The 21,327-nt window shown below is 38.2% G+C and overlaps 3 protein-coding genes and 1 long non-coding RNA gene across 4 annotated transcripts; all 4 read right to left on the bottom strand.

Annotated features, from left to right (window-relative positions):
- Positions 1-177: 177 nt before the first annotated feature.
- On the bottom strand, positions 178-3,670 carry LOC141429527 (uncharacterized). The gene is made up of 4 exons (XM_074089866.1): positions 3,345-3,670; positions 2,529-2,684; positions 1,455-1,644; positions 178-1,237 (listed from the first exon to the last, which is right to left on the bottom strand). Exons 1-4 carry the CDS (start codon positions 3,441-3,443, stop codon positions 1,026-1,028), a joined length of 657 nt encoding a protein of 218 aa, XP_073945967.1. The 5' UTR covers positions 3,444-3,670; the 3' UTR covers positions 178-1,025.
- Positions 3,671-5,717: 2,047 nt separating this feature from the next.
- LOC141429370 (uncharacterized) lies at positions 5,718-9,445 on the bottom strand. Its single transcript, XR_012451524.1, has 4 exons — positions 9,274-9,445; positions 7,416-7,571; positions 6,197-6,381; positions 5,718-5,947 (listed from the first exon to the last, which is right to left on the bottom strand). It is a non-coding gene; the product is annotated as an uncharacterized lncRNA (long non-coding RNA).
- A 1,834-nt stretch (positions 9,446-11,279) lies between these two features.
- LOC141429369 (uncharacterized) lies at positions 11,280-14,818 on the bottom strand. Its single transcript, XM_074089657.1, has 4 exons — positions 14,610-14,818; positions 13,802-13,978; positions 12,321-12,474; positions 11,280-11,440 (listed from the first exon to the last, which is right to left on the bottom strand). Exons 1-4 carry the CDS (start codon positions 14,694-14,696, stop codon positions 11,307-11,309), a joined length of 552 nt encoding a protein of 183 aa, XP_073945758.1. The 5' UTR covers positions 14,697-14,818; the 3' UTR covers positions 11,280-11,306.
- Positions 14,819-16,003: 1,185 nt separating this feature from the next.
- Positions 16,004-20,769, bottom strand: LOC141429526 (uncharacterized). Its single transcript, XM_074089865.1, has 4 exons — positions 20,485-20,769; positions 19,778-19,954; positions 18,859-19,012; positions 16,004-16,466 (listed from the first exon to the last, which is right to left on the bottom strand). The coding sequence occupies exons 1-4, from the start codon at positions 20,569-20,571 to the stop codon at positions 16,333-16,335; spliced, it is 552 nt and encodes a 183-aa protein (XP_073945966.1). The 5' UTR covers positions 20,572-20,769; the 3' UTR covers positions 16,004-16,332.
- Between the last annotated feature and the right edge of the window lie 558 nt (positions 20,770-21,327).

The following is a 21,327-nucleotide window of genomic DNA, read 5'->3' as shown; positions in this document are numbered from 1 at the left end:
AGAAAATTGAGATTTGGGAAATGAAACACCTAGCTAACATTCAACAAACAATATTTCTGCGAAAAGGCAGGATACCGTGCTGGAGATACAACAAACCGCTCATCGTGAGATCGGGTTAACCCAAGTTGTCACGAGTAGTGACCGGGGAAGTTGGTGGTGGAATGAAGAAGGCAGGAACAAGGAAGACAAGTAATATTTATTTAAGATAATTATACAAGAGCACCTGTGGACAAACAGATGCGGTCTTAAGTATCTAAATAGGTATTCTTTGACATTGTATCAACAATTATAAAAATACATAGTTAACCAACTTACGTTTCCGTGCCCAGTTCTTTATTTTATACAATTCAATAACACTGAAGTCTAGCAGTAAGTATCACAAGCTAAGGAACTTTAGGAACTTCAGTAACGCACTGCACAACTATGTATTTGAAACTGTAGAAGGGAATAAACCTTCCTTCGTATAGGTGTAGTAAATTATGAGCTAGTTGAGGAGTTTAAGGAAATTTATAGGATCTAGGATAAAGAGACAGTATCTGTTCAGCTCTAAATAGAATGGCTACCTTGATGTAAATCGAACAGGTGTGGAATTTAGAAAGGGTAATTTGAATTTAAATGTAATTTTTTAGAATGTGTGCTAAACCAGACAGTTCAAAGAGGAAGAAAGAAACGAGTTATATCACACCTCGTTACCAAAGTTATTGCTATCAGGCTGAGCTAGAATTGTACAGTCGCCATCAGATATTTCGGAACGGCCAAGGTGGCCAAAAATATCGGAACATGCACTCTATTATTACGGTGATAGAGTTCATCTCATTCATTATCATCTCGGACGCTCCGAAATATCTGATGACGACTGCAGAGCTACTATGAAACTCGAAACTCGAACTTCGTATCTTGCCGTCCCGTTGCCGCTTATATTATTTAATACGAGAGTGAGAGGGACGGTAAAATAAGAACTTCGATTTTCTCTGTACGCGACATTGCGTATTATCGACGTTATCACGTTTTGTTTTAGCTTTGTTTTAATAGACCCCATGTTCGGAGCTGTCGTGTCCGTTCTCCGTGTATGGTGCGGAGTACTTTTCGTCCGTATACGGCTCCGTCTTCCGTTGCTCCGCAGGCACACAGCGCGCCTCCGCTTCGGCTGCGTTGTTCACGAATTGCATCTCAAGACTCTGATTGTGCAATTTTATTGCCTCACTACGTGTTAGCAGTATCACATATACCTGCAAAACTGAAATATAATAAAATGAAAAAGTTAATAGACATATTAAAACGTCCAAGACTGGGCAGTTACCTTTCCTTTTTTGATAAAATTGCGTATCTGCCTCTATCGGGAATCGAGTAGTCAGAGCTCTAACCACTTGGCAACCTGGTCTCCTATTCTATACTAATAATTCGATCACTAGACTTCATAATGGTTTGAAAGTTAGTATAAGTAAAGTACTTACACATCGAAGCAAAAACGAATGCAGAGGTTGCTACCAAATCGATTATAAGGAATTTATGAGATTTGTAGTAGTTCCACATTGAGACCATGCGGATTGCGCCACTGGTAAGACCATAGGCCCCGAACATCATGTAGAGGGTGAGCCACACTATACTATATATGTATGAAATCCTCAGCAACTTGAAGTTTTTCTGTGAAACACAAAACAATTTACTTGAAAAGGAAGGTACATAGTTTTTAATATTAGGTCAATACAAGTCTAATTCACTTGAAAAGATTAAATTATTTAACACTAACTTTGCCTAAGAAATCATTTTTGAAAATCTACTTATTTCATTGATGATACTTATTGTATTGTCACCCGAACATTTAAGTGAAATTTTTAATTTAAGAGTCGGATCATTGGAAGTTATTTAAGTAGGTAAAAAACGATCCGCAAGATTTATTTGATTTTTTAAAAATGAAAAATATTTTCGGATCGTCAGACGGGATTTAACCCGCTCTTCTGTCAGGTTTACGTGCTGTAGGTGTCATAATAAATGAACCACTTGGAATCCTACCAACAAGCTGAAATTTTACTCGCTTATACATTTTGTTTTTAGACAAAAACGTGTATCGTCTTAGGCCTCATCTTCGCCTTCCATCAAGTGAGATTGAGGCCAAACGTAAGTCTATTTTTTATAAAAAAAAAACTTTCAACTACAACAATACGTGAGTAGAGCTCATTTAAGAAATACTTTGTTCAACCGCGGTCTTACGTACCTGTATATTGAATCAGGCGTTACTTTGCGCACGTCTATATCAATGATCTATAAACAAGTACTTTGCTCACCCGCGGCCTTACGATAGTATATTGAATCAGGGATTACTTTGGGAAAGTCCTTACGATAGATACGTCTACGTAACAAATATGTGTTCATACAGCTCCTCCACCCTTCACCTCAACGCTTTAAGACACATACAATTCTCATAACCTAAATATCACTAGCAGCACACTACCGTTTCGAACACCGAGGATGAACTCTGGTTAAGTTCGAAACGCGTCAGTGTAGTGTGGTGTTTAGAGTTAATTCACCTTGTGGCAGGCGATGATGAGAAGGCCAGTGAACGCGACGTCGATCATGATAGAGACCACCACAGCGATGTAGATCGATATGTACTTTATTGGCAAGAAGAAGAAAACTAACAACATAATAAAGATAATGTAACAGATGGTCAGAATGTTGAGTAACTGAAACAAAAAATAATTTTATATTAAGTAGTAACTTAGTAATATGCATTGTCTTTAACAGGGAAGGAAAATAACTTGCGTAGCAGCAATTCAATGGTGTGTAAGGGCGATTTCAGACTTGTTTTTTCATGCGCGTATATGGTCGTTTTTAACCCCCGACGCAAATTAGGGGTGTTTTAACAAGGTATGTGTAAATGACAGCCGAAAGATACCTACTTTGATTTACTTGTCAATTTACTTTGCTGTAGTACATTGCTGGCAAATATGATTTTGTTAGAAAGTTAACAAAGTCTGAATTTTACTTTATTTCTAAAGTATAAATATAATATTTTTGTCAAATTACAAAATTCAAACAACAAAACAAAATAAAATCAAACTAAACACTGCCATTAAATTAAGCCCACTAAAAATTAAACTAAACAAAATAAAATTAACCTAAACCTATAACATAACCTACAAACTAAGACCTAAACTACAACCTAAAAACCACCATTCCGCGTCGTACCCGACTCAAAGGTGCCTTTATTTCTTAAATTAATGTCATGTTCGTGGTTAAGTTACCGAAATACGTTACTTTAACCTCCCTTAAAAAAAGCCTGGCTGCCGGTAGCACACTGTATTGATACGGATATGGAAGTGTGGAGTTAATGGAGTACTCACCAGTTTTGCGTAGCCCCATCCAATCAATCCTCTCCTCAGAGGTATGCAGAAGCAACACCTTTTGAACACAGGCGCCTCTCTGCGTAATTTCAAATCCATTTCCAAAAACTTTTGAAGTCTTTCTTGTTCAATTAAATCAAAAAACTTATAAGGTTTTAACAATTACACTCGTATTTAATAACTAATTTTAGGTACTCGAGCTTTCAAAAGAAAACTATGGAATAAAATCATTAATAAGCGTAATATTATATGAAAAAACAAACAACTTAAAATCAATGTTATACTATCTCTAACATTCCAGTTTAAATGAAACAATATCGTTGTGTATTCACGCACGCCATATTGTTTATCACTAAACTGTAATCAATGCAGGGGAGGACTGGGCCAGAATGATTGTTTGTATATAAGAAACTTCCGAAAGGTCAAACCGCTACTTTGTCCCGGCATAAAGTTTCCTTACCTTGTATAGGAGTACTCCATCATTTTCATCCAGTTTAAACACATAACGTACGTACGCATAACAGTAACTCAGAATGGTATAGAAAATTGATGAAAAATGGATGGATGGATGGAAAGGATGGATGTATTTACGGTTATCCAGTTTATGCACAACTAGATGCCTGAAAAAAGACTAAAGTCATCAACCGGTGTGTTTTGCCAAATGATGATATGTGCCTCTGAGACGTGGTCCTTGACTGACAGATTCACGCAGCGAAAGAAAGAGCTATGGAGTTTTTACGTGATAGAATCCGGAACTCAGCAACATACGAGTATGTATGTAGACGCTCTGAGACGTGGTCCTTGACTGACAGATTCACGCGGGCGAAATGTAAAGAGCTATGGAGTTTATTTACGTGCTTAGATATCCGCTTTGCTAAGCTTACTCTAGGCAACATACGTGAGTTTATTATGTAATTCGAAGAATATGTCGGTGGCCGATCGTAAAATCCGCCAAATCAAGAAATTCCTAGGCATATCGTGAAATGGCGCCATTTCATGATATGCTTAAAAGTTGATCATGCATGCTGAGAAAAAATACGGCAGATCGATTAGAGCAACGCATTCGTCGATATTCCTAGCTCTACTCATATAACGGGCACATCGTGATATGCCGAAAACACGAAAAATTTAGGTACGACGATGGAAGAACAGTTTGTTCTTCAATTCAATTCGATTTGTTGTTCTTCGTTGGGGGAGAATGGTCCTCGAGTGGCGACTGCAAACCGGCAGACGATGCGTTGGCAGGCTTAGTAGGTGGATTAACGACATCGTAAGAGTTACGGGCAACCAATGAATGCTAATGGCGAGTTGTCGTTCATTGTGGCGTTCAAAGGGGTAGGGCCTTTGCTCAGTAGTGGACGTCTTCCGTCTGATGACTAGTGTTGCCGATTAGTCCACTATCGATGGTTTGAGAAAAAGCGATAGTTATCGATAGTTATCGATAGTATCGTTACTATCGATAACTATCGATAACTATCGATAGTATTGAACAGAAAATAACGAAAACTATCGATAGTTTTAAACAATCGATTGTTAGCATTTTTTCAGTAGTATCGGTTGCATCTACAGGTGGAGGTGGGCAGAACAAAAGCTGCTGCAACTGATTCTTCTAAGTACTAAGAGTAAGCTGGTTAGGCTTGGTAGGTCGTATATTGCAAATTCGTTAAAAATATCACTGGATAACTGAATACAACTGCCACTCCTTTACATCTCGTAATCTTGCTTATAATAACCGATAGTACCTATTGAAATATAGGTCACTATCTATTGTTCAAAACTATCGATAGTATCGATACTATCGATATGCCTATCGATAGTATGGCCTTTTTCCGATTGAAACTATCGATTTTTCGGCAACACTGCTGATGACCTAACTAGCAGTTGTGTAACTAGCAGACTGTCCCATAAGAACGCCTATATCCTTAGTGGTTAGGTTTCATCATCATCATCATGTCAGCCGAAAGACGTCCACTGCTGGACATAGGCCTCCCCAAGGCTCTCCACTCAGACCGGTCTTGTGCTTTCCGCATCCACCGCGATCTTAACCAAGTTGTCGCTCCATCTTGTTGGAGGCCTACCGACAGCTCGTCTCCCGGTGCGGACGTCATTCGGTTGCGTATGAGGTAAAATCACGAAATTTACACTTACAGCCGATATGCCTAATACATTTTTATCAAACATATTTAGTTAACCATATTGCTACTCTTTCCCCTACAAATCACTAAGTAATTAATTTTAATGTCACTACACTAATCATCCAATTGGTGATAAGTAATGCCCACGGGATGTGGGACTTTTTTTTATCCGAGTATGGTAGTTGCTGACGCAGGGTCGTATTGCTTTTAAATTGTGTTGTACAATAAAGAGTCAGTGTATTGTATTATTGTTTATTATTTTTTCCTTATATCACTAAAATGTGTCCGTTGTTCATATGCGCGCTTACACGGATGCATTGTGTTTGTGTCCTCCATTAGGATATGGATCTGAGCTGACGCAGAGCGCCTCTGCTTCAGCGGTCTTGTTTACCAACTGCATATTACGGCTTAGATTTTGCAATTTCTTCATCTCCCTTCGTGTCATCAGAACCACGTACATTTGAACAGCTGAAATAATTTTATTAAATTAGTAATTTTAATCTTCATGTTTCAGGTCTATGTACATGTTGTTTTTAACCACCGACGCAAAAAGAGGGGTGTTATAAGTTTGACGCCAATGTCTGTCTGTGGCATCATAGCTCTCAAAAGGATTGACCGATTTCAATACGGTTTTTTACGAGAAAGCGAGTTTCCTTGTGGTGGTTCTTAGGGTTCTTAGTATAGTTTGTTTGGTATTAGGTAAATAAGTATACTTACAGGCAACTGCTAATACTATGGAGCTTGTGTACAGCAAGCTTTCGATTACGAACTGGTTAGAAATAGATAGCGGCCAAGACCAACGTGCATTACACACCTCAATGACTACGTCGTGTGTTTGATAGGCTAAAACAAAAGCACGTGATAGTGTATATGTTTGAGATGAGGTATAACTTTCTGCTTTTCTGTAAAAAAAGTATTTTTAGGGTTTCGTAAAGGAAAAGTGAGAAATACTAGTAGGCTTGCGTTCAACTAGCATGTTCGATTACGAATGAGTTAGAAATAGATAGCTGGGCACAAAACCAAAGTAGCATTACCCAAGCAATGCTGCGTGCACCTTACACACCTGACAGGCTACCTCCATGACAATCGCAGTGCCTATATGCTTTGAGCACTATGATGGTATGTGTATCATGCTTGATTCTGTAGGTATCTCTTTCTAGCGGTTTTCCGTAAAAGGAAAAGTGAGAAATGGAACCCAGTAGGCTTAAGTGCGTTGCAACCTAGATATGTTGCTATGTTTTTTTCATGTTCATGCCGAAAATTCAAAAACCAGAAAAAAATGCCACTGAGGAATCGAAAAAAAACTTGCAGAATTCTCCATCCTTGCTGCGTGCTATAACCTCTACACCACTGCTGGACAGGAATCTAGACACGAATCATTCCTATGCATACATATCTCAGTTTGCTTATTTCTACTATGCTACTTAAGCAGCAGCACTATGATGAAATTATGATTGGTCAATCATAATTTGATTGCTTAGTAGCGACATCTCTTGTCTGGGTCTGGGTGAGTTTAGTTCCGTAAGAATCTCGTCTCGACATAGATGTCTAGATGTCGTAACTCGTGAACTGTGCATTTTTCCGGGAAGTAGCCTATGCCACTCTCTGGTCCACAAACTATCTCTACGCCAAAAATCACGTCGATCCGTCGCTTCGTTTCGACGTGAAAGACGGACAAACATACACACAAACATACAAACCTTTCGCATTTATAATATTAGTATGGATTACGAGTACATTATGCTGAGTGCGAGGCCCACTTTATAAATAATTGATATTCATTTTTATTCTCTCTCTCATTCTTTATCTTTCTCTCTCTCTCTCTCTCTCTCTCTCTCTCTCTCTCTCTCTCTCTCACTCTCTCTCTCTCACTCGCTCTCTTTTCCTCTCTATTGACTTCTATAATTCCTAATCTCCCAAACAATTTTTTACTTACATTGTGACACGCAGCAATAAAGACTATAGCGAAAATGGCGTCGATCAAAAAGAAGGCAGCCATTATGATATAGCTGATCAGTTCATTAGGAGGTACTATTTTGGACAGCCGATAAAACGTCGAGATTGTGTCTGATGCCACCAGGATGTCCAGAACCTGAAATTATTAAATAATTTATTACCACTACTATTATTACTATTATTATGGGCGGGCCATATAGCACGGAGAGCGGAGTTCTCGAGTGGAGACCGCGGATCGGCAAGCGCAGCGTAGCACGTCCACCAACAAGATGGACGGATGACCTGGTTAAAGCTGCGGGTTCACGGTGGATGCAGGCCGCTGCCAACCGAAGCAACTGGAGGTCTATGGGGGAGGCCTTTGTCCAACAGTGGACGTCCTACGGCTGAGATGATGATGATGATGAAAATATTACCCGCGGCTTCTTTCACACGCGTAACAAGTAGACACATTGTGTTTCAACAGGTAATTCCATCAATTTCATTGGATTTGACAGATTAATTTATATTCGGAGATTTCACTAAATTCTAATGGCAGTTCGCACAAACTACATCGTGGTGTTGACGTTGCATTAAAAACGATCGAGCCAAATTTCATGGCTGTAAACCCAGCAGTTGAGATTTACCAGGGTAAAAAATGTGTTATGCCAGACGTCCAATCTACAAAATACCATAAACGGGACTTATCACGCTATTTTTACACGAGTAATATTCACCTCGACGTTTCGGCAACATTACAGTTGCCGTGGTCACGAATAGAAACGCGGTTGCCGAAACGTCGAGGTAAATATTACTCGTGTAAAAATAGCGTGATAAGTCCCGTTTATAATGGTATTTTAACTATGAGTGAGAATCACGAAAGTTTGAAACGTCCAATCTACGTCCCGAATTTCATCGTGCGTGAAAGAGTGACAAACATACACACACACACACACACACACATACTTACAAACTTTGGCATTAGAAATAGAAATATAAATAAACTTTATTGTAACTGTGTACATAATAGGGTGTTACAAAAGGTAAATAAGTCTCAACAGTTTGTCCATTTCGGACGTACAATATAAAATCTTATTATATCTATAATCTATCTTGAATAACAGCTATAATTATTTTCGCGTAAGTATAAGTATCCTATTTAGAATATTAATAGGATAGACTAATATCACCAACGTGAACGTTTGTGAGTTGTTTGTGTATTGAATGTGTGTTTGTAATTATTTAACACTAAAACTGACTACTGAGTCTCTGTAGTACCTACCTCATGGGTTTAATTTTATTCCGATACTCACAGGGAATTAGGATGTACGCGTGCATAATCCCAAAATGTCAATTGCTCAATTTGAGGTATGAAATTTTGCACGGTGTTTTTTACAATACAACATAATTGAACACCACAGTTTAATTCGGGAATACCCGCGGGAATCCCGGAATTTAATGCTGCTAATGCCAGTTCGGTTAGTCCCATGAGCTAAAAGCGCAGGCTTCGGGTAAATTCGTAGAAAAATGGAACAGACAGAAGTTAACAACTCATTACAATTCTTTACGGCCGGTACTAGAGTCCTCAATTAAGATTGGTTTTTTGGAATCTTTTTGTATTTTTTATTTCAATTCCTAATTTTTACTTTTACGGTCATCCCGTAAAACCTAAATTGAAAATACAAACTGAAATATAGATGATGGTGGTGTAGCGGTATAACACGCGGTACGGAATACCGAGGACCTGGGTTCGATTCCCAGTGATGGTCTTATTTTTCTGGTTTTTCTGTGCATCTATATTTCAGTTTGTATTTTCAACTAGAGTCCTTGTTGGTAACATAAAGTTAAAAAAGTTTATTTACCAGTCTCGCGTATCCAAATGTCAGTAATCCTCTTCTGAGAGGAAAGCAGAAACAACAATTATTCAACTGTTTCGTTTTCTCGTACATTTTTGTAACACTTTTGATCTTCTTTTGTTGATTTATTTAATTATTTTATTCTAAGAGCAGTGAAAGTAACGAATGCAAGTCAAGCTAGCTCTACCACTGGTCTGTAGGTCTGCATTACACGTTTATGTATTTATACAAGTCCATCAAGGACCAATTAAGGAAAGCACTACAATCAAAATGCAGCATTTTCACAAGGATACTAAGTTTATTATTATTCGGCGTAATTTTAAAATCGATTCACAATAAATCAACTGTACAGTCAAGGAAACTGAATGACGTATCAGGGTGGAACCTTTTAGTAATCAATTTCGCTTGGATTTCTTTGGAAAATGTATGGAACGTTTTGTAAAATGTAGGTAATTCTAAATTTACTCACTGATAATGATGTAGGTAGTCTGGATGTGATTAGGTAGACGATATGAATAAATAATTTTCCTTTGTAATTATGTTGTTACGTTTTTTGAAAACTCAAGTTGTGAAATTAAAGAAAACTGTAATTTTGAAATCACAATCATTTTTTCACTTGTCTAGGTATTCCATGGAGTAGTATCTATACCGTTGGATAGTTTTTTGTGTTTTCTTATTCATTCAAGAATCCATTAGCGAAATACCTATTAATTCTTCGTAGAATAAATCCCGGGCAACCTATATGTTTAGTATGGTAGGTATTTAGTTTGAGACCCTGGGAAGGACAAATAATAGTTTCAAAGTCAAAAAGTGAACTACCATAAATGACTTACCTAACTAGAAGAGTACATAATATTATATATTTTTGAAAGTGTTAATTTATATGAAAAATATCGAAACTGGTTTCTAATAAATAATTGACTTTTTTTTAAGTCAAAGTCAAAATACCTTTATTCAATTTAGGCTATAACAAGCACTTATGAATGTCAAAAAAATCTACGACCGGTTCGGAAAAACCTCTGTTGAGAAGAATCCGGCAAGAAACTCAACGAGGTATATTTTTTTAAAAAGCTTTACAATATCTTTAAATGATATGTATACATCAAAAGTAACTATTTAACACAACTTCGTTTTTAGGGTTCCGGAGCCAAAATGGCAAAAACGGAACCCTTATAGTTTCGCCATGTCTGTCTGTCTGTCTGTCCGTCCGCGGCTTTGCTCAGGGACTATCAATGCTAGAAAGCTGTAATTTTATACGAATATATATGTAAACTATGCCGACAAAATGGCACAATAAAAAAAATTTAAAATTTTTTTTAGGTTACCTCCCATTGACGTAAAGTGGGGGTGTTTTTTTTTCTCATCCAACCCTATAGTGTGGGGTACCTTAAAACCATTTTGGGTTTGTGAGAACGATTTTTCAGTTCAGTTATCTGTTTGCGAAATATTCAACTTTAAAGTGCGAATTTTCATTAAAATCGAGCCCCCCCCCCCCCTCTAAAATCTAAGCCGGTGGTTGAAAAAATTTTAAAAAACTCAGGATGATACTAAGTATATCAAACTTTCAAGGAAAACTATAACGGCTAAGTTTGCTTGTGAATTATTAGTAGTTTATGAGTAAATAGCAGCCTAAGGTATAAAATACACCTAAACTTGGAAGATTCCGTACAAAATACGAAATCCTTAGATAAATATTACTTAATTTTTTGGTAATGGCTACGGAACCCTATTTTGGGCGTGTCCGGCACGCTCTTGGCCGGTTTTATTATTTGAAAAATCTATATTTTCCCCCGAGCTAGCCATGAACGAATTATTGGCAGACGAAGTCGCGGGCAACGGCTATGTACTTTATATTACTAGTTAGGAAGAGAGATCTACAGTATGTTAATAGGTAAGGATCACTCTGTGCTTGGCTCGACTCGTACTTGGCCGACTTTTTTAAGTGTGCACCTCTTGCACCCCCGGGTAAATAAAACCCTGTCAGAACAATGAACGACAATCAAACTTCAATGTATATGTATTAGGTACTTTATTTTATTTTATAAGGGGTTGAAACCATTTTCCCGCGCATGTGGTTGCACGGTCACCTCCGCTAAGTGGTTGACGTAGCGGAGCGCTTCGCGCGGTTTCCGCAACTCACTTCTAATCAGCAGAAGCAGGTAAACTTGAGAAACTGAAAAAAAATTGGTACCAAATTCTTATTCTATACTTATACGAAAGAAACTTTGTTTGTTTGTCTGTTATCTATATTATTGATTAATAAATAAATATGTCTGTAACCACTTCAAGCTTAAATGACTGAACTGATTTGGATAGCATTTAGTATTAAGATAATGTGAAACCCTCGAATGGTCATAGGTTAGTTTTTATCCTAGAAATTGCATAGTTTCCGCTAGATAGCGATAAATAAACGAATTCTTCGCTGGCGGACTCGGGAGCTACAGCTAGTAATAATATAAATATGAAAGTAACTGTGTTTGTTTGTCATTAATTCTGTCTGTTACCTCAACACGTTTAAACCACAGAGAATTTGCGTGAAAGTTGGTATGAAAATAATTTTATTTTAGTATGGTTGTGGAAACAATCAAATGCAATCTGCACTGGGTCCGCGTGGGAACTATGGCCCAAGCCCTCTTGTTCTGAGAGGAGGCCTGCGCTCAGCAGTGGGACGTATATAGGCTGGGATGGATGGTTATGGAAGCTTTTAGTCGACTTTAGTCAAGATTAAATAAATAAATAAATATCACGGGACAATTCACACCAATTGACCTAGTCCCAAAGTAAGCTTAGCAAAGCTTGTGTTATGGGTACTAAGCAACGGATAAATATAATTATATAGATATAGATACATACTTAAATACATATTAAACACCCAAGACCAGAGAACAAACATTCGTATTTTTCGTACAAATATCTGCCACGACACGGGAATCGAACCCGGGACCTCAAGCTTCGTAGTCAGGTTCTCTAACCACTAGGCCATCTGGTCGTCTAAAGATATAAGATTGAGTAGCTTGTTGCTAGATAAACTGTATTTTCATCAGCGCTCTTACCTATGGCACTGAACATAATAGAAAGATCGAGGGCGAAGAGCGTGCTGTGGGTTGTTTGCGCATATTTAACGGTAAGGAAGAAGAAGGTTGCAAACGCTGCCAAGGTCGTTGTTATCCCATAGTAGTAATAAGCCACCAGCAGCTTCTCCTTCTTCTGTAAATAAAAATAAGAAGATGTAAACATTTTATTTAAAAATTTGATTTCTATTAAAATCAAGTAATTTTCAGCAAATTTTTATTGTGAAATCAGTTGCCAAAATTCAAAAACACATAATGCTTTCACAGTTAACGGATCTCGTGAAATGCAAAAAACCATATCTCAAATAAGTCTTAATTCAAAGAACCCTTCACACTGATATTGACTTATTCATTTCATCTCTCATGTCATTTAAGCTATAGCATCATGCTTTGAATAAAACAATGCACAAATATCTCATTACGCTTTCCACAAGGAGCATGGCTATGAGAGTTGGTATCCAGAAAAGACGGCCACTCGTTTGAAATCACATGAGGTCACCTAGTTACCAATCGATATTTTTGAGTCTTTTTCAGATCGGCATGTCCAGAATAAGTCAGTTATAACTATAGATAGTGGTACTGTGATGTAAGCTGCTGACCACACTAGTCTGTTTTTAAATAGTTTAAAATTGAATAAATGTTTACTGTACACCTTACAACCCCCTTTCTTTACAAAAATATTTCCGCCAAAAAATGCTCATAAAATTTCACGAGAATCGGTTGAATAATGCATCCTGTATAGGAAATCGGACAGCCAGACAGACAAAAGCATTATTGCCCAAATTTGCTTTCGCTCGGTTAATAAGTTTTGCCTACAAGTTCTCCAAACGTTAGTAGTTGTTATCCGCATCCATAATAAACAAATTTATCTCGTTAGAAGCTGATTCACGCGCCTCGCTGTGGCCTTAGTGGGCGGCAATTCCAACAACACGACCGGGAAAACACTGATAAATAATTCCCAGTCATGTTGCTTGACATAGCTCAGTTATCTACAGGGGCAATGGGCCATCCCTATTTACATTTCTAAATAATAGGGACACGTTTATTAATGAAGTATTTTCGTAATTTCAAGTTTATTCAACTTCCAATTTATTTTTGCTAAGATAGTCGATGTCTTGCGCTCATTTAACTTCACTCTGATGTATAATATATATCAGGTAGATATAGGTACATATCCTAATTTTAGGGTTGTGTACATGACTGGTGACAAATGGAATCCTATAGATGTGTTGCTGTTCGTCTGTCTGTCCATCTTTTCGTCACAGGGCGTCGAGGACGCCTCATTGAAGCTTAGGTTAACTTCAGCATTTTTAACGAATGTGTATTTGTATGTATGTAATGAAACCTCATAATATGTTGAATTCAGCGGTTGAACGGAATTCAATTCAATGTTTGGTTATATAATATTATGTATGCTTGTAGGTAACTAGTTAAACTGTGTCATGAAAGATATATAAACTTACCAAATGCGCTCCAATTATAAGCACAATAATGAAAGCAATCTCGACAGCATATAGAAGAAAGACCAGCCAGCGTTCTACGATGAAGGAGGCACCTCGTAAGAACCCAAAATCATACGATGAGAGCTCTTTGTCGAACTCGAAGTAGAGGTTGACACAGACAATGTAGATTGAATAGGCCTGAGGACCAGATCAGAGTATCAGCATAGAACTATAAAATAAAAGGATAGAAATGTCATACGAGCTAAAATGCTATATATTTAATTTTCCAACTCTGTAACGGAGTTATTTGCTCAAGTATTGAGTTAGTGCAAAGATTGTGATTAAAAAACCATACAAGTAAATAAAAATACCGACTCCAAAAACACTATTATATCACTCCAGCGAAAGAGAGCGAGCAGGAATGATATTTTTTTTATTTATCTTGTTATTTGTTTTAAGGTGGATGTAAAGAATGGGAATAGGTTCTGTACTGGGAAACCTATTGTGTGATGTTACGCTACATACGTAAGAATAGTCATAGATATCTTTACATTGTAGTACCTTATTAATTACTGTACATTTTATACAAAAGTTCAAACACGAAGTGAGAGTGACAAGGTACTAAGGTGTAAGCATGTCTTTGACCTCGACTGTACCTGCTTATGTGATTCAGATCCTAAAGTACAAAACTACTAAATGTTTTTGGATGTTGTCTTGTAAAAAACGATTCCAGTTGTGATATTTGGAGTAGATAGTTCTATATTTTGCACATGTCGTTCAAAGATCAAAGGAATATAAACTTTTCAACACATTACTTTAAATAACTTACCAAATAAAGGTATCCCAATGTAATAATTCCATGACGTAACGGCAGACAATAACAGCATCTCGTGAATTTCGGAATTTCCAAATACATTTCCTAATTCAAACCGAATTTTCCTTTTTCTTTAGGTACCAGCCTCGAATAACATAGACTGCATTCAACAAGCCGTTTCGAACTGGCCAGTGACCGTCTGAATTCCTTCTCTAAACTCAAGTTCACAATGATGCTGGCCACTTACATGTAATTACGTTGTTTAACCGTAAACGGGCTCTGATCTGACATTGTGAAAATTACTGTACATAAGGGACTTTGTTGTATTGCGATGCAATCGTGGTAAGAATTTATTACATACCTATGCAGGGCTTTGGGAAGCTGTACAGTCACCATCAGATATTTTGGAGCGGCCGAAGTGGTCAAAAATATCGGAATATGCACTCTATTCTCAAGGTATTCGAGTTCATGTTTCGATGTTTTTGATCACCTTGACAGGTCTGAAATCTGATGATGACTGGTACAACAGAACCATTTTATTATCCATTAGAGCATTAAAATCACTAGTGAGTTACGACCGCTTAATAATTTTGACCTCATGTATAGGTAGCCTTTAACTTCTAAACTTAGATTGAAAATACAAACTGAAATATAGATGCACAGAAAAAACAGAAAAATAAGACCATCACTGGGAATCGAACCCAGGTCCTCGGTAATCCGTACCGCGTGCTATACCGCTACACCACTGATGGTCAACGGTACCGACACGAATTTCCCCTATGCACCTCATATCTCAGCTTGTTTATTTCTTACTTAGTCACTTAAGCAGTGACGCTAGCGACATCTATGCCGTAGCCCTCATCGAGAAACTTTTTCGGCACTCCATTGGAACTAACCGCTCACCCGTACCCCTAGTGTAAGTTTTCGGTTACAAAATACGTATCGATCGCGTTCGCGTTAAAATCTCAATTTATATGGAAAGACGAACAGCGCCTCTAGCGGAACGTTTGCGATGTTCGTGTTTCTATACAAATTGAGATTTTAACGCGAACGCGATCGAGACGTATTTTGTAACCGAAAAATTACACTAAGGGCACCGGACAAGAGATATCGTTACTAAGCAATCAAATTAAGATTGTTTTTTTTGGAAAAGATTCCAAAAAACCAATCTTAATTCTAAACTTAGCTCCTTTCCTAGTGCCCATATAGGCTTGGCGGGCAATAATTATAGCGATACATTTTTGACTATCATGTTAATTACTTTAGCTTTTACTGCTCTTTAAAGAGTAAACACAATATTTCATTCTCAACTCGTTTAATTACTTCAATCCTAATAAAATAAAGTAATTTACTAACGATTGTGACAAATTAATATTAACAAGAAATATTTTAAGCTAACTAGTTAAACATCAAAATTCGTCATGATTGATTTAGTACTTCAGGCGTCAAAACGTAACAAAAAACATACAAACATTCATTTTAAATCATTTCATAAAATAAAGTGTATATAAATGTACCATCAGCCAAATAAATGGTCTATCAATTTTTAAACAAGTTCCTATCAAATAAATATGTCATTAAAGTTGAACTTTCAAGTTGAAAGACACGGCTATTGGCATTATTGTTTTATGACATGTAAACGATTATCAACTTTAGGGTAGTAGAACACATATTTGGCTGATGGTACATATTTACAGGGACCTAATGAAACTCCGTTATTGTATTAATTTACTTTATTTCATAGGGGGTTGCAACCATTTTCCCGGGTATGTGGTTGCACAGTCACCTCCGCTAAGTGGTTGACGTAGCGGAGCGCTTCGCGTGGTTTTCGCAATTCACTTCGAATCAGCAGAAGCAGGTAAACTTGTGAAACTGAAAAATAATATTAAGTATAACGTCAATGTTATAGACATGTGAAGTGACTTATACTGTAAACGAAACTATTTGTGTACCTGGAACAACCAATTATAGTCTAAGCTTTTTGAAATGAGCTCATCCATTACTAAAATAACACAACTGCAATATCATTACGTAATCCATTTCAGCCTGATTTGAGGATAGCACGGATCCATCTCTTCTCGCCTCCGGACTCTAGCACTGCAGTGTGATGCGGTGTGTTTTTGTGGTAATTAAAACTGTAAATATTTAGTAGAACCCTTTAGGTTAGGTTAGGTTAGTGTTATAAAAATCCTGAAATATTATCGAAAATACAAACTGAGACATGGATGCACAGAAAAACCAGAAAAAGAGACCAGCGCTGGGAATCGAACCCAGGCCCTCAGCAATCCGTGCTGCGTGCTATAACCCCTACACCACCGCTGGACAGGAATTTAGACACGAATTTTTCCTATGCATACATATCTCAGGTTGCTTATTTCTACTACGCTACTTATGCAGCAGCACTAGCGACATCTATGTTTCGCTCTCATCGAGAGACGTCAACATTATTTCGGAACCAACCGCTCACCCAACAAGAGATGTCGCTACTAAGCAATCAAATCATTTGGTTATTTGGAGTGTTTTTTTTTTCATCTCCAAATTTGTTACTTTTACGGGTATCCCGTGAAACCATATCGAAAATACAAACTGAGACATGGATTTTGGATGGATTTTGGAGTTGAAATAAAAAATACAAAAATAACCAATTTTGATTCATATTTGACCTTGCGTTAGTATTGGTTCGAAATGGGTTGACTTTTCCCGATGAGAGTTGACATCTCTCGCTAGTGCTGAGAGCGAAGTAGCGTAGTCGAAATAAGCAACCTGCAGATAGGTATGTAGGAAAAATTTAAGTCTAACGTCCTGAGCATGTGTAGTGCTTATAGCAGCACGAAATTGCTGTGTACCTACCAGCGCTGGTCTCTTTTTCTGGTTATTTACGCATCACATGTCTCATTTGTATTTTCGATATGGTTTCACGGGATACCCGTAAAAGTAACAATTTTGGAGTTGAAATAAAAAAATACAGTTGAAGACTCCAAATAACCAATCATGTCCTGAAATATTTACAGTTTCAGAAATATTAGACAGTTGCGAAATGAATCAGGTTGCCAAACGTTAGTTGCGAAACATTAGTGAACCGTACTAAGAGTAAGAGATATAAAGTTATTTGAAAAAGTGTGGAGTGTGGCATCTATCCCAACTTTACCCTACTGCCTCGAAACGCTATCCTATAGGTGCTGACAAACTTGAGCAATTACGTGTTACAGAATATCACGCATTCGCCGTTTTTAGATAATGTCGAAATTAACAATGAATAAATTAATAAAGTCATGCATAGAGCCAAACATTGCTACGATTTTTTTTTCTCTAAGGTCAATTCTAGAAATTCGGACACATGACAAGTCCGGCCGCAATCCTGACAAAGGTTCAAAAATCCGGACATGTCCGGACTAATCCTAACGTGTGGCAACCCTAGCTACAATGCGCGGCTAGTAAATACTTGCTAATTTGTGAGCTTTTACCTGTAATGTAACTCCCTAGAATGCTTATTACAAGTGAATGCTTAAGTTTATCAGCAGCTTATGTATGATTAAGTCAGATAGGTTGCCTGATCACGTAGGTACCCAGAATGGCCCTGTGGTATCAGTGTAGAGGCCTTGTAAATATGCTCCAAGTTGCTCAGCGAGCTATAGAGAGAGCTTTTTTTTTATTCGACTGGATGGCAAACGAGCAAGTGGGTCTCCTGATCGTAAGAGATCACTACCGCCCATAAACATCTGCAACACCAGGGGTATTGCAGATGCGTTGCCAACCTAGAGGGCTAAGATGGGATACCTCAAGTGCCAGTAATTTCACCGGCTGTCTTACTCTCCACGCCGAAACACAACAATGCAAGCACTGCTGCTTCACGGCAGGATAAGCGAGCAAGATAGTGGTAGCAATCCGGGCGGACCTTGCACAAGGTCGTACCACCTGCAAAGCTATAACTGCATAAGCTATGCTCGGGATCGAATCAGAAATGATGAGATACGTACGTAGAAGAACGATCACCGACATAGCGAAACGAATTAGCTCGTTGAAGTGGCAATGGGCAGCCCACGGAGAACAGATAGCCGTTGGAGCCGAAAAGTCCTCGAATAGAGACCGCAGATCGGCAAACGCAGCGTAGGTTCACCAACGACATGGATGGATGACCTGGTCGTCGCGGGTTCATGGTGGATGCAGGCCGCTCCCAACCGAAGCAACTGGAGGTATATGGGAGAGGCATGTCCAATAGTGGACGTCCTACTGATATGATGATGATGATGATCAGTGTACTTACTTATGCCACTAAACATGATAGAAACATCAACGAGATCGATGCTGCTTTGTGTCAAGTGCACGTGCTTAATACTGACGAAGAGGAAGCTTGCAAACGCCGCCAAGGTTGTAGTTATCGCGTAATAGTAATACGCCAGCATCAGCTTATGGTTCCTCTGTAAATAAAAACGTGGCAATATAGTGAAATAAATCGGAAAACTCAAGTCTTTAATCATGTTTCGGGATAATTTGTAGTCCTTCCTCCAAGAGCACACGCCATAGTGGCTACCGCAAGACGCGCACTGTAATTTAACACAACTTTCGAAAAGCTCAGAGCTGTGAGGCTGTATGAACCCACGATCCTCGTCTTGATGTTTTTTACTCTTTCACGCTAAAACAGCTTGAGGGATTTGGATGTAATTAGATGTACAGACAGCTGTACGTCTGAAATAACACATAGGCTACTTTTTATCCTGATATTCCTACGGGGTCGAGAGAAAATTTTAAAATCTCAAACGGTAGGCGCTAATCCTACCGTGAAGCAGCAGTGCTTGCACTGTTGTGTTTCGGCGTGGAGAGTAAGACAGCCGGTGAAATTACTGGCACTTGAGGTCCATCTTAGGCCTCTAGGTTGGCAACGCATCTGCAATACCCCTGGTGTTGCAGATGTTTATGGGCGGTGGTGATCTCTTACCATCAGACCCACTTGCTCGTTTGCCATCCAGTCGAATAAATAAAAAAAATGAAATTTGGCGCCAGTGTCTTGTATGCAAACGTTAATAAAATCCATAACTTAATTTTTGGGAATCCTCATGGTGTTCAGCAAAATCCCGATATTTCGATTCAACTGCCGAATGTAATAGTTTATACATGCGAAGCTATGAGTAAAGTGTAGTTGTAAATAATATTGAGAAATTACATACCAAGCTATCAAAACTCACCAAATGCGCGCCAATTATAAGCACAACAATGAATGCTATCTCAACAGCATACAAGACGAAGATCAGCCAACGTTCAGTCAAGAAAAAGGTGCCTCGAAAGAACCCATAAGTATACGTGGAGACTTCATAGCCAAACACGAAGTAGAGGTCCACGCAGACGATGAATATTGCAAAAGCCTGTATAGTTTAGTTATTATTACAAATTATACCTCTCCTTCAGAAAAGTAACTTTTCCTCCCTGACGAGAGGGAGCAAAGTGCAACTTTTCTGTTCAAGGCTTTTGTAAGTGTTTTATTGCAAATGCCATTTTTTGAAGTTGATAATTGTATAGCCACACCATTTTCTATGCTGGTTGTTCTTTAATAATATTTATAATTTATTTTTTTCTAGTTTCTTCATGCTCGGTGTGAAAAGTTGTATGAGTCACTCGGGAGCAAAATTATTTTCATCTTGGGCGTTAACACTTGAATCCCTCATTACGCTCAGGATTCTACTTTAGAATCCCTCGCTACGCTCAAGATTCTATTGTAGAATCCTTCGCTACATTCTGGATTCAATGTACGCCCTCGCCATAAATACACCATTTTGCTCCCATGTGGCACAAATAACTATTAATCACAGGACTTCCGAAAAAATATTGTAACTATCTCCAAGGTCAAAAGAAGTAAATTCTGAACATCAAAGTATAAAAAAACAAAGATTCTTACCAAACTTAAATATCCCAACGCAATAATTCCATAACGTAACGGCACAAAAAAACAACATCTCGTGAACTTCGGAATTTCCAAATACATTTCGAAAGTCAAATAGTTTTTTTCTTTTTATTTACCAGCCACGAACAAATACCACATACAGCCATCTGTTTGGAACTGGCCAGTGACCGTATGTATTCATTCTAAACTCAAGTTCACAATGATGCTGGCCACTTTACGAGTAATTACGTCGTTTGACCGTAAACGAGATCCTAACCTTGTGAACTAAAAACTGTCTATTGTGTATTAAAGTTTGTGATCATAGTTGAGGTAAGAAGTAACTACTTATGGGGGAGTTTGGATTCAAAGGATTGCCATTATAAAAAATACTGAAATAAAAGACCGTTGTCGACCTATGCCTGAGCAGAAGATCGATCTATTGAATTGCTTCACAGGTGAGTGAACGTTTCCTCACGATGCCTTAATTTTGCACACGAATTTCGGACAACTCAGAGGTGCGAGCCCGGGTTTGAAGCCACGACCCTCTGCTTGAGAGGCGATAGGCCAAACCACTAGGCCACCACGGCTTCCCCGCCCGCTTTAGCGTCAGTGTGGTGTGGTGGTGGTGATAGATGGGTTTGTGTGATTTGTGTGTGTTCTTACAGGTGTGGAGGTGGAGGAACTGCATGAACACGCATATTTTAAGCATATTATAAGCTTAGCTATCGTAAGGTCGCGGGTGAGCAAGGAAATTCTTCTAGTTCATTGATATGGATGGACCTCCGCAAAGTAACGCCTGATTCAATAAATAAACTATCCTCGCTCAGCGCAGCTCTAGTGGAAACATGACCCTCGCAA

Source organism: Choristoneura fumiferana, chromosome 7, assembly GCF_025370935.1.
Source record: "Choristoneura fumiferana chromosome 7, NRCan_CFum_1, whole genome shotgun sequence".
Lineage (NCBI taxonomy): Eukaryota > Metazoa > Arthropoda > Insecta > Lepidoptera > Tortricidae > Choristoneura > Choristoneura fumiferana.
The sequence above is the reverse complement of the archived record's forward strand: the minus strand, read 5'-3'. Positions and strand labels throughout refer to the sequence as shown.